We start from the raw sequence: 14,423 nt of genomic DNA, 5'->3' as shown, positions 1-14,423 counted from the left end.
TGCAGGTGTCCCAATATTTTTTTACATATAGTTTGGCAGCATTGAGGAAGAAAATCCCTAACTTTCAGTCTTCCACAATGGATCTTGGAGGTATGCACGCATAGAGACTTGCATGTTGTGGCGGATCAATTAGCAAACATTTTCCTTTGAACATTGTCACATCAAATAACTGTTTCCTGCCCCGCAATACTCTCTTCACACCAACCACATTTTCAGTATTAATCAATGTACTGTGTGATTGGTCATACTGCTGTCCCAGAGCAAAACATTTTCTGTTGCCTTGTTGCTCTACTATAATGTAATAGTAAACTGTGATTATGTGCCCATTTTGCATCAGAACAATAAAGCTGGTCCTTTACACTACTTCAGTGAACTCTTGTGAGTAATAGTTGTCCTTTAACTAGAACTCTTCTGAATATTTGCACAGCTGTATTCATAGTTGTAACGGGATGGCTATCTACAGGGGAGAGTCTGTTACAGTAGTCCCATAAAGTTTACCAAGAGGAAAGATTCAAGTGCAGATAAGAGTGCTTTGCACACGGTGGGAATGAAACCAGGGTTGGTTGGGTGCAGGGGCAGTGTGTACTAGTGTACTATGTAGGAGGTAGTAGTGACTGACAGTAAGTTTTACATCTAGAGGAGACAAACTCCAAAAATAATATACAAAATTGGATTTGGGAACAAAAGTCAAAAGGGAACAAACTGGGATGACAAAAGATGAAAAGTAGTGAGCCCAATAAAGATGGTAAAAAAAAAAACAACAAAGAAAAAAGAAAGACAGTGAGACCAAAGTCCCAGCAGGAAAGCTCTCTCCAGACTGCTGGAGAAACGAGAGAAAAAGAGGCCCATGAGTTGATTCAACTCAAAGCCTAGATAATTCAAAAGGAACCAGAAAGATTCCTTTTGGAGGAAAATACCAAATTACCATCATGGTCTGGTTCAGAACAAACTCAAGACTCCGCACTGAGAGAGCAGCATGGAGGTCTTATGAAGTGTCAGCACCAGCTGTTCTCACTTGAGCTAATTACTAGGAATCATGGAGCATGGTCTCCCTCTGGAGGTGGGATGACCACGGTGCAGGCGGTCCCTTACAACAGTGGCTGAAAGTTGCTCTCTCATGGCCAGTATCTCTTTAATATTACGTTTTCTTGAATAATGCAAACCAAGGGTAACAACCTGATCTGCCACTCTTTCAAATTGCTTTAGTCTTTTTGATTACTTAAATGGTTAAACAGGTGGATGCATTCAGGCACAACATTTTTCAGTGCATCATTCCTCAAAAGAGGCAATACTTGTCTATATGTGAATTGTTTCATTATCTGTAAAGGAACACAGCCATGAAACATTTTTAGTATTTCTCCATTAAATGACTCAAAAGTATATCCTGAATGTGCTCACAGAGGTCCCCAGTTCTTTACAGATTCAGGTAAATGAAGACATAAATGTACATTAAATGACACATTCTGCTTCCCATACAGTGTTTCAAATTGTTTGACAAAATCTATAACCAGTTTTTCACATCTTTTCAACTCCTCTGTGGTAATAATGTCCTTACATAGTTTGAACATGAATGTGACAAGGACTAACCAGTGCTGGTAAAATACATTAGCACAAAGATACTATAAAACAGCAACCAGTTCTGCCATTCACTAGCCTTCCAAAACCTCCTTTGTTGAAGAGATCGTGGCGCTCTTGTCACGTTACAAGGGGCTTAATTAACAAGAGTTGCTGATCAAGTTCAGCCACTCTGGTCCCAATGTAATATGGTTTCTCATGGTTTTCACTGTACAGCCACATGCTTGTCATTTGCCGAACTAGACCAAGATGAACATTGTGCATATGGTCAGGAGGCATGCCAGATATGATGTCAAAGTATGGAACGTTTATAAGACATGTAGGCCCTTTAACACTATTCACAGATTTTGTGTTACACAGAGCTTCCCTGGCATCACTTACAGTTGAAGCATGGTCCCTTTTTGGAATATCTTTTTATGGGTATACTCTAACAGTACCATTTGCCTTTTGAACTTGTTCACCAGGATGTAGACAGAGACTGCACCCTTACTGCCCATTAAACTGGGTCATGTTTTGTAATATGGGCCTGGCAAGTGAATCACACATCATAAGAGCTGCCACAACTCTACATTGTTGCCAAATGCTGTTTTGTTTTAACTTAAACCCCACAGTTGACAACTTCTGACACTCTTGAGGGAATGGCTTTAAAAATGTATTAACGTTTGGCTTTTTACTGCCAAACCACAAGCCAAAAAGTAGGACATTTTTCCTGCTCACAGGGTAAGGAAGCTCATTTACAATCACTTGTAATGACCAAACACTATACAGTGATGATTTAAACACAGGCACGCCGTCGCAGTTGAGTGTACCCATGAGAACAATCAAGTGGCCCTCCATTTGTGTTCAGATTATGGTACATTTCACCACTATGTATATCATCATAATTTTCAGAATTACAAACACCATTTCCTGACTTGAGACAACTTGTAATTTCTTCTCTTTGAAGAAGATGTTCCAACTGTGTTTGGGTTGGTAAGTATATGAAGAAGTTTCCATTCTTCAGTGAGCTGTGTTTATCCCACATTGTGCTGCATACATTACACTGACCTTCGCTAACATTATCAACAGTGTAATATTCACAGTTTGGACAGTATATATGACATTGTAGGTTACCTTGTATTGGCTTAAGCCCTTTTAAGAAAAGATGCTTAGAGGCTGACGTGGTTTTGTCTGGACAGTGAATATTAATCAAATCTAGAATGTCAGAGAGGGCAACACCAGTGAGTCCATGTCTCAAAACATATGAGAATATAAGAAAAACCTCTGAGATTTGGTAAGTGGTGAACCAGTATAAAGTGGCTCTTCATTTACTTGAAGAAGCTGTTCATTATTGATCTCTCCCTCATTTACTGACTCATCAATGCTGTCGTCATGTACAAGGGTAAATGGTTCTCCACTGCTCAGAATGGATTCAGTCAGCAAAAGACTGCCTTGTTTCAAACACACTCATACCAACACAGTCATCCAAGCTATCAGGGTTGACGTTTTCTGTAGATGACCCTGAATACAGCCTCAACTATGGTAGATCACACGTTATGGAACATTCATCCATAAACAAAAGTGGTGATGTAGGATATCTGGGTGAAGAATCACCACAGTCACTATGCAGGCTCTGTAATAGAAAAAAAGAGAAGCAAATTCTGATCAGAAATTTTATAAAGAAATTAAACCAGACAATAAGGAAAGAAATGCATTCAAAATGACCAATTTTGTTATTTTACAAATAAATTTATTTTGTAACTTAGTAAATTAAAGTTACAGACCTCCCTGGAGCTGTGTGACTGCGACACCTACCTGCTGCGCCACCGTGCCGCCCTTGAATGCTTGGATATTTGTGGATATTTAAACTATTGGACATTGACAATGATCCTGAAAATCAATGACCCAAAAAAGCATTTTCATGAAACCCTGTGCAGTCTCTACATAGCTTCTGTGTGATTTGATGAGGTTTACATTTGCCACAGTTTCTATGGGTACGATAACTGACAATGTGATGCCTTTAAAGACGTTGCACTGGGAATAACAGCAAATTGCATCTATCCACCCCCTAATTCCTAGTTGTTGAGCACAGATATATAGAGTTTGCTGCACTTCAGCAGAAAGTATCCGTCCAAACTTGCAACGTACAAGTGCTGTGGATTACATCAGCTATCCATGCCAATATGCTGGTGGTGAGTTTTGATACTGTTAAATCTACTTCAAATGTTAAGGAACAGTATTAACGAACAGTTCCAGACATGGGAGTGAATCGATAATGACAAATCTTTCACTTTTGGGTGAACTGTTTATCTAAAGCTTGATTGTTTGGAAATTGGTTGAACTTGCATACAACACTGGGTTAAACTTAATGTGCTGAAATAAATAATTACTTAAATAGTACAGCACCTATTAAATAACCCATTCATATGTTTATACCTACAGTGGTGTGCTGAGCTTCATGAGTGTCTTCAGAGAAGTTTTTAGTGGTATGATTAGAATCATCATAATGCATCAAGTTCTGTTGTGCAAGAACAAATATCAGGTCTTTACTAATTTTCCAGTTACATACATTCACACATTCACAGCAAAAGCATACTTTGATAATATACACACATATTAACTGGTACCTACAGAGACTTCCTCTGCTGAAAGACCCTGCTGTCCACTGAGAGGTGTCCAATCTTCAGAGAGATCATCAGATATTCTCTACACAATCATTAAAAACAAACAATTAAAAATCAAACAATTTAAAAATAAATGCTTGTTACTCTACATAGGTTACAAAAAAAACAGTACAAAGCAAAGATCACCTGTGGCACAGAAATCAGATTCTAGTGATGTCAAAGTTTTGACAAATATGTACTGCTTGAAATGACGCACTAGACATGTACAACCCCATATCAGAAAAAGTTGGGACTATGGAAAATGCAAATAAAACAAAAATGCAGTTTTTATAACATTAACTTTGACTTTTATTTTACTGAAGACTTATGAATTTACAAGAGATTTCCTATTTTGTCTGATCAACTTAATTTAATTTATTAATATACATCCATTCCTCCATTCCTGCATTTCAGGCTTGCAACACACACACACACACACAGATATATATATATATAAAACATGGTTAGTTTTAAAGGGATTTTTTATGACAAAACCTTACATAGAAATTGTCAATTTACTCACTGCAACTGGTGACATCATGTGCATCTTCAGAGCCACTGTCAGAAGTGTAGTCTGACGAATCATGCTTCAAGTCCTGTTAAGAGATCATAAGTCCAATGTTAACTTGACTTAATGTATTTAAGGGAACACAGTGGAATATTCATAAATCAAAATAGAGACACTATTGAGCTATTATATTACTATTTCACACACTATCCAATAGGTTGATATTGTCAAAATGTGTAATACACACACACACACACACACATACACACACACATATATATATATATATATATATATATATATATATATATATATACAAATGCACATAGTGGATATAAAGTGGACATAGATCAGCCTGGGATGGCTACTGGCAAAATAAATCACACAGTGCAACATGTCTATAAAAGTTTTATTTTTACATTTTCTCATAACTCACCTGTATTGACTGATGCATCTCAGTGTTGTTGGCCTCTGTAAGTGCTTTCCTTATATATATATATATATATATAAATTAATTGTGTAATGAATACAATTATTTATGTATTGCATGAAAATGTGTCTTTCTTTGGAAAAGATGGACGTTTGCGTATCCAAAATGTGTGTTACTGTATGTGATAAATATGCTTGCCTTGTCTGAAACCTTCAAATTTTTCAAGTATGATGTGTCTAAAATAAGAGAGCTTCAGTTTTGTTACCTGGGTTTTGTATCTGACTCTTGTAAGGTAAAATTTTTGATTATTGTACATATTAATTAGTAGCAAGTACTGTACCCCTAAAGAATATTGAACTGCTTGAATCTTTCTACAAACCGGATTCCAAAAAAGTTGGGACACTAAACAAATTGTGAATAAAAACTGAATGCAATGATTAAGGCACCATTAATGCAGAGAACTCTGTTCATGTTCTAGAACAACATATGCTCCCATCTAGACGTCATCTCTTTCTGCATTTTTCAACAAGATAATGCCAGACCACATTCTGCAGCAATCACAACATCATGGCTACGTAGGAGAAGGATCCGGGGACTGAAATGACCAGCCTGCAGTCCAGATCTTTCACCTATAGAGAACATTTGGCGCATCATAAAGAGGAAGGTGCGACAAAGAAGGCCCAAGACGACTGAACAGTTAGAGGCCTGTATTAGACATGAATGGGAGAGCATTCCTATTTCTAAACTTGAGAAACTGGTCTCCTCTGTCCCCAGACGTCTGTTGAGTGTTGTAAGAAGAAGGGGGGATGCCACACAGTGATAAAAAATGGCCTTGTCCCAACTTTTTTGGGATTTGTTGACGCCATGAAATTTTGAAACAACATATTTTTCCCTTAAAATGATACATTCTCTCAGTTTAAACTGTTGATCTTTGGTTTGTGTTCTATTCTGAATAAAATATTAGATGTTGGCACCTCCACATCATTGCATTCAGTTTTTATTCACAATTTGTTTAGTGTCCCAACTTTTTTGGAATCCGTTTTGTAATTAACCAGTAAATCATGAAAATAAATAATTTCATATATTAATTGTTAATATATTGGGACATATATTTTCTTTGCGTAAGGGAGAACACTCCTCACAGTCTCATGGCCCTCATCTGATTGTGGGAGTGTGGTGAAATACAGCAGCTAAACTGTCTTATGAGATCCAAAAATAGCAAAATCAATACCATTCTGTTGCAGCACAGAACACTCCCAGATGAAGCTCTTGTGGTTTCTGAGATTTCACAAGCTTTCTCTGATTTTCAGCTGATCACTGCAAAACTGACTGGGTTCTTCAGAGTCAAAACTGTTTCCATTAGTGTCAAACGGCTTTCAGTAATAATAATAATAATAATAATAATAATAATAATAATTAAAAATTGCATTTGCTATGAGCTTTTACTTCATGAATCCTTAAATGAATCACCCAGTCAGCATCATCACATTTTCACAGCTGGATTTTCATCAGACGTACACACATGCCAACCACAGCCGACAGAAGTGCTGTGTTCCCATGTTAAAATCAGAGAGCACCCAGAGACTTTCCTATGGACAGGTTTTTAAAAATCTGTTTAAGCATCATTTCCGAAGACCACTAATTAAATAACTAAAAATATACAGTGAAATATGTTATAGATCCAGGCTTTGATACTTTGACCAACATTTGGTCATTTTTTTCATTTTCTTTAAGGCCTTGCTGTTAACATCATGCCTGACTCCCTTGATAGAAGCTGCATTGTTTCTATATATCGTCACAGTCCAGAGAAAATCATGAGTTTCCATGTTTGTGGATGTTTGTGGACACTTTGTTCTTCACACTCGCTCACAACACAGCTACTATTGTTTAGAACCAAAATACTTCTACTTTTACGGTGTTTATTGTAATTGCAAAAAAATTTATACAAGCACCAAGGCTAGAAATCCATATCACTATTCGTGGTGTTGTGAAAGCTGGCAATGAGAGTGCTGTCAGTGTGTGGATAAAGCGTTTGATATAAATGTTTCGTATGGTAAAATAAAATCAGACTACACAGCTATGGGAGGGTTGGTGTTATGACAATGCTAATGCTAACAACATTTCCTCAGACTCATTATTACCCTGTGGGTGTAAAAAATGGTCAGTGTGAACAGTAAAGTGTTTAGTCTGAGGGTTTTTTTTTCACTTTTGCAGTTGGCAGGTTTTTGTCTCCTACTCCTCATTTTACTACTAGTGCCGGGGTATCAAATCTGGAAACAGTTATTTGTGTTCTGCAGACAACAACAGGTCAGTTACCTCCTATTAATAAGTCAATAAACTCAGACTTTCTTTCTTGCTGTGAAAGTGATGTCTGTGTTGGTGGTGTCCAGACATTCCTCCTGTAATAATTTCTATTTAGTATTTTTGTCTATAAATCGCATTATTTGTGTTTTTCAGATCACCTGCTGCTCCAAGTACGAAGGAACCTGCCAATCAGGCCACTTTCAATCCTGTTGTTGGAAACACAAAGACCACACTGAGCCCACCCATTCTCTGGGCACACTTGTAGAGACCTGTGATGTTGCTGTTCAGACTTGCCCGTCCCTGCCACAATTCTGCCGACAAAACCCACCCCAGCATAACTCTCCAAACCTACGCTTGTCCCTGCCATAGTTCTGCCGACAAAACCCACCCCAGCATAACTCTCCAAACCTGCCCCTGTCCCTGCCACAGTTCCGCCGATAAAACCCACCCCAGCATAACTCTCCAAACCTGCCCCTGTGACTGACATAAATCTTTTTAATATTAATGCCCTTACCCCTGTCACTAACAGCTTAGTGAAGCATAAAATTGTAATATACAGTATCCATCCATCCATCCATTATCTGTAACCGCTTATCCAATTTAGGGTCGCGGGGGGTCCAGAGCCTACCTGGAATCATTGGGCGCAAGGCAGGAATACACCCTGGAGGGGATGCCAGTCCTTCACAGGGCAACACAGACACACACACATTCACTCACACACACGGACACTTTCGAGTCGCCAATCCACCTGCAACGTGTGTTTTTGGACTGTGGGAGGAAACCGGAGCACCCGGAGGAAACCCACGCGGACACGGGGAGAACACACCAACTCCTCACAGACAGTCACCCGGAGCGGGAATCGAACCCACAACCTCCAGGAGCTGTGTGACTGCGACACCTACCTGCTGTGCCACCGTGCCGAATTTTTGTTTTATGGTGTTTTTATTTGTATAGGAAATGTGTGATAATACATTTACAACACTGTCACTGTGGCGTTACAGTTAAATTTCTGCAGAATTTTTTATCTGCACCTCTGAGACCCACTGAGGTGACGAGAAATCATCAATTTTCTGAAATCTTACATTGATATTAAAATAAAGCAGAAATGAATGAAAGAAAATACACAGAAGTCTTGTGTCCGTGGTTTAGAAGTTTCCCTAGGAGATACAGTCTGAGGTTAAAACAGAAAAACACAGCTGTAACCACACAACAAGGGGGGAGAAAGGAGGGATGAGAAAGTGAAAGAGAAGTAGGAGCTCAAGTGACGACAGCAGTGAAACAGAAAGTGAAAGTGTCCCGTGATTACGCTCAGGGCTGCCACTTGATTTAGTTGGATTTTGATGCTGTGCGACAAATGATAAATACCTCAAATAAAACCAAGAACTTGACACAAAGATTAAATCGGAAAAAACAAAAACACATCCACAAACACTGCACAGAAACAAAAAGAAACTAAAGAAAACTAAACATTAAATTAACACAAAGACAAACCAGGAAATGAAGTTAGGATTGAGACAAAGACTCAACAAAAACTAACTGACTCAAACCGACAGGAAGAGGAGATGCACCTGTGAGTTAGGGTCACATGACAAAGGGGGTGTGGCAAGAACACCTGGGAAGCACATAGCTAGGAGCAGATGTGACAAAACAGAGGCAAGTGTTACACCATGAATATTTTTATTTATTATTTTTACAATTCCTCTGTGAACTCATTGCAACTCAAAGAATTAAACTGCTTTACTGTATCTGAAAAAGTATGTTTATGATCTATAGAGGGGGTCCTCCACATGGGGGTGGTCATGTTTGAAACAGAGATAGTACAGAATCTCTGAGAGGCCCAGAAGGTCCCTTAGTGTCAGTGTAAAGACAGAGAAACAGACAACTCTTAAGGCTTAATAAGAGTGCTATAGCGCCTCTACAGGCCGTCTTGGTCTGGGGCGATATGTTTGCAGATGATTCACTGCTGGTTGATGGTGTGATTAATCCACATCCTGATGGGCTCAGAACAAACATCCATGAACTTGTAGCTTGAGATTTTAACGCCGTACACAACATCAGAATCACCTTCTCTCCTCAGAATCGCTCCACCAGTATCAGTCTTCATGTAAGAGAGAGAGAGAGAGAGAGAGAGAGAGAATAAGAAAATGTTTAACAGGTCTCATGAGTATTTTTGCTATAATCTATATATAAAAATCTCAAGCTACACTTTCCACTGCGTAAATCCAGACAGTATTTTACAGCTCTCATTTCACTAAAAATAATAACACCGTCAAAAACTTCACTCCTCGGGGCCTTAAATAACCTGAACCTGCTGAGAAACGTCATTACATCAACAAATCTCAGCCTTAAAGAAACATTAGGTGATACTTTTACCTTACAAACAGCTACAAAATTATGATTCTGAGCTGAAACAAGGAAAATATTGCCTCTGTTGATGGTACTGTGAGCTCACTGCACTATGGAACTGTGGAGGTGGGTAGGAAACAACCTACACACCCCAAACGTACATAATGTTCCTTTAAACTCAGCAGTGAGCCACAGCAGGGCTGATTTGTGGAAATATATTGGAGAATATGGGTGGGGTGTGGTAGCTAAGTGCTGTAGAAAGTAAATAGGGGACATACTGGACACGGCAGGAATGGACTAACACTTGTAGTGACTTGGGCACAGAAGAAAAGTGAGGAAGTTTTCCCTCTAGGGTCACATTCAGTGATGTTCTGCTCCACACAGTACAGACGCTTATGATCTGAAAAGAATGACACACACACACACACCAGTGAGTACACACATACAGCTTAAGTAGCACCTTGGGAACAGTTAAGGGTAAGATGCCTTGCTCAGGCCCCTCAGATGTGAGTGTTGATGGCTAAGACAGCACTGTTCCTTTATTTCCTTGCCACAAGTGTACTCCCAATCAAGGGGACTGAACCAAAAACCTTCTGCTCCCAACCCATGTGCCCATAAATTATTTGTTCAATGCATATAATTAGAACATCATGGTAAAATCTATGAGGGAAAAAACATCCAGGAACATCACAGAATCACAAACATGGCAGCCATTTTGACGCTACATAGCTACAGATGCAAAATATTTGGGTTAAAATATTGTCATTCTGGGAATCTGGAGGTTGTGGGTTCAAGTCCCATTTCTGCTGACAGTAGATCTCAGTAACAAATGTCTCAGTAACAAATAAAAATGAACCTGGAACAGAAAAGCTGAAGAGTTATTACATCAGAAGTGTTGTGTATTAATTATAGAGAAGAGTTGTGTGCTGATCAGAGTAAATGCGGTCTCTCACTCGAGTCAAACGTAGTGTAGTGGTAATTGAGGGCCAGGAGGGTCTCGCCGATGTTGGGACGGGTGCAGAATAACGCAGGAAGTCGGGCAGTGATGATGTCACTGAGAGGTTCAGGGAGTTTAACCAGCATGAGACTATCACCATCCGAATCATTGCTGAACCTCCTGATGTCGTGGTGGGGAATGACGTGATTGTCAGTAGAGGAGCCCTCAGGACGGAAGCTTAATTTCACTATTAATGGATACCTAAAGAGATAAAGGCAAAGTGTGTCAAACACTAAATACTCATTCTGTTTTAATTCTAATGATTGTGCATAGGTTTCAAAATCACGTTTCTGTTAATGTAAGATACAATTAATATACAAGATAAGATTGTATTTATTTTTGTTATTATGTTTCAGTAATTATGCTGTAACATTTGAGGATGTGTAGTGTGTTCAATGTTATAACTGCGATACAGTTTCTATTTTCCTGTATTATGGTTCCTATGGATCTGTTCCCTAAAGTGACTTTTAAGTTTGGGGGCGACGGCTAGAGAGAGAGGTGCTGCGTCCGAATCTGTGTCATATATAGTGCACTATATTGGTATTTTGTTCCGCTTTTTTGTAGTAGTGTCTGAAAATAGTGGACCTTTTTAGTGCACTCAAACAATCCCACAATGCACTGCAAAAGGTATAACCAATGTAAACTATCTGACACTAGCCGATAGAGGATGCCCACAATGCACCGCGCTCCTTGGTAAAAAACCTGCATAGTGTCCAAAATCGTTCACTGCCCTCCTGAATTCAGTTCCCTAAAATAGTGCACTGTATAATGAGTAATATGGGGAATAGTGAATAGGGAGCCATTTCAGACACAGCAAGGGAGGGAGGGGAGAAGAGTGTGTGTTTGGTTAATATAGGAGTTAAAAGCTAACCATTGTCTGTAAATACCCTTCATTTTTGTTTAAGAGAAATTCCGGTCAGACCTGGAGCTCTTTACATTCTCATGACTCCCATTCCAGAATAACCTCATGACGTCAGAGGGATATAATACCTGAGCTCTGTGTCATAGTAACAGTCTCCAGCCGTCAGAACCCATTGCCGGTGTATTAACGTCCCGCTGCAGATGCGGAACGGGTCAATGAGCCCAAATAACGCTATTGGATCGTCCACCAACTGCTGGACCAAACGGACGTGATAGGGATGGTCCTCTGTGCTGCATTTCTCTCCAAAGTGTTTACAAATATACGACACGGCTCCTGGAAAACAGTACAGCATCTGGCAGAGGTCTCAGATATCTGTGAGAAACATCTAAACTAAAACGCGCTTTGTGTTTTTCCATTTTAACACAGTTTAAAAAAATAAAAATAAAAAAGCTGCCCTTTATGCTACATTTAACACCAACAACAATGTTTTTTTCCCCTCTCTTTTTTCTATTGGGAAGTTACCATTTCAGAGATTGAAAGTTTATTTTTCTGTTTTTAACAAACACACAGTTCCTTATTTAACAAAATTAAAATAAGTCATGTAAAAAACAAAACAAGAAACCATAAATATAAATGATATTTTCAACTCTGCAAATAAATAAACCATGCACAAAATTTACAGAAATGTATACCATTAAAATAATAATAATAATAATAATAATAATAATAATAAAAAAAAATAATAATAATAATAATAAACCCAAATTGATATAAACTACAGTAAAGAGCCAAATCTGTATCCTTCATCAAATTTAAACTGAATAACAAATTATTAATTCAATGTCATTAATTAAATCCTTAAAAAAAGTAGTAGAGTTTTAGTGCATATCTGTTTTTCAGAAAAACAAGTCAAACAAAGTGAACAAAATGGAAGAAAAGTCATGTTCCATAAGCTTTCAAACAACAGAATCTAATTGGTTTAATACAGTGTTTAGCAAATATTAAACTCTACAAAACAACAGCAGCACCCCATTAAAATGAAAAACATTAAACCCATCATAAGAAAACCTCCGTGACCCTGTGATTAGAGCCTGTTCTGAACAGCAGCATATCTCACCTGTGACCAGGAGCAGAAGATAGAGAAAAGTGAGCGTCTCCATTTCCCTCTGCTTGTGTTTCACTGAAGGAAGGAGAAGAACTGAGTTACTGCTTGATGAAAAACAAGTTTCATCATGACTAATCTCTCCTCAACCCACGTGAAGCTTAAGGAGGTAGATGTTTTTGTGTTTAATTTTCCCAATGCAATGGACACTGTCCATGCTGAGGTCATGAGAGAGTTCAGGTCCAGTTGGGTGTTGTGTAACAATTCTAATCTCATTTTATCCTCATGAGAGGTTTTGGTCCAATGCCCATTCCACAGAAAATTCACCAAGAACATCTAAACAACACACTGAACAAACATGAATCTCAAAAGGAAACATATCCCCCTCTTGTTGAGCCAATAACAAAACAATGTAATTTTCATTGTTGGAAGGCACCAACAGATTTGAGTGCTATTAGCACCCCCTTTTGGACACTACAGCCTGCTAAATGTGAATGAATGTGTGCCAAGCCAGCTGCATGAAATGCTTTTTATCTGCAACATTGCTGACAGTTTCTAGACTGATGGGAACTGTTGTAAAATCTGGATCTGATTCAGATTTAGCACAAGACTGAGTGGAGTGTAATCTGTTTTTTATAAGCAATGTTATGTAAGAGAATGGGTGTGGGGCTAGATTAGTGGACATTTAAGGCGAATGACTGGAGTTGGGTTTAAAAGGTGTTTTCGTGAGAAGATAAACAGAACCTGAGAAACGGGAACATGTATTTATAATCAGCGCAGCGAGACACCAGACTTGCATTCTACTGCTGCACCACCAGGAGGCAAAAGCACCAAGCGGTCTTTATTTTTTGCTTTTCTCTCTTTTTTTAAAACTCTTTTTGTGTTCTCTGTTTACTGAAACAATAATGTGAGATCCCATACCAGTCACCCCTCTACAAAGGTGCAACACTGAGCTGCTGTTTCTTTGGCCTTAAATACAGCAGGTGTGTTGAATCAGCGCTGATTACCCTGAAGGATTCTGGGAAATGGAGTTCACACAACTTACATTGCCTGCTGTTCTGCTCCAGAACCGAGGCCACCTGCTGGTTACCAGTGGTGCAGCCTGGGCCCTTACACATGATTGTGATTTTATTAGACAAGGTTTAGCTCTGAGCTAAATCCCTTGGCAGGGAGACAGAGCTGCTGGTGTGTTATGATTTACTGGAGCAAAGGCTGCTGTGTGTAAAATGGATTTGGTTTAGTCACCGATTCCATGTTTGCTCACTGCCTGAGGTCAGTCTGAGCTCTGATTTCTCTTAAAGCAATGTTTGTGAGCAGATTTTCTGCTGAACAAATATTTAAGTATTATATTTCCTTGTTTTCCTGGAGTAAACGGAAAGGTTAGATGAACTAATTCCTACCGATTAAAAGTATTCAGTGCTCCACCAAAATGGTTTTCAAGTTTATTTACAAGTAAAAGGAGTAGTGCAGATATTCCTAACATTCTCCTATGTTTTGAATCTGTTCTGATTAGCGGTTATTATATAAATATTAAGTGAGCTCCTGTCCACTGGTGGCATCCTTTCACTAAATCCACACAATTCCTGTTATTAACTCATCACAGAAACAGAGCTGATTGGTGGGAGAATGTTACACATGAGACAATCCTGCAGCTCCT

The 14,423-nt window shown here is 38.8% G+C and overlaps 1 protein-coding gene across 1 annotated transcript; it reads right to left on the bottom strand.

The window, feature by feature from the left end:
- Positions 1 to 9,129: 9,129 nt before the first annotated feature.
- On the bottom strand, positions 9,130 to 13,580 carry LOC136668823 (kallikrein 1-related peptidase b9-like). Its single transcript, XM_066646542.1, has 6 exons — positions 13,511 to 13,580; positions 12,782 to 12,844; positions 11,793 to 11,997; positions 10,759 to 11,003; positions 10,084 to 10,205; positions 9,130 to 9,557 (listed from the first exon to the last, which is right to left on the bottom strand). The coding sequence occupies exons 1-6, from the start codon at positions 13,563 to 13,565 to the stop codon at positions 9,417 to 9,419; spliced, it is 831 nt and encodes a 276-aa protein (XP_066502639.1). The 5' UTR covers positions 13,566 to 13,580; the 3' UTR covers positions 9,130 to 9,416.
- Positions 13,581 to 14,423: the final 843 nt, after the last annotated feature.

This window comes from Hoplias malabaricus, chromosome 15 (genome assembly GCF_029633855.1).
Source record: "Hoplias malabaricus isolate fHopMal1 chromosome 15, fHopMal1.hap1, whole genome shotgun sequence".
NCBI lineage: Eukaryota > Metazoa > Chordata > Actinopteri > Characiformes > Erythrinidae > Hoplias > Hoplias malabaricus.
This window is presented reverse-complemented; position numbering and strand designations above follow the sequence as displayed.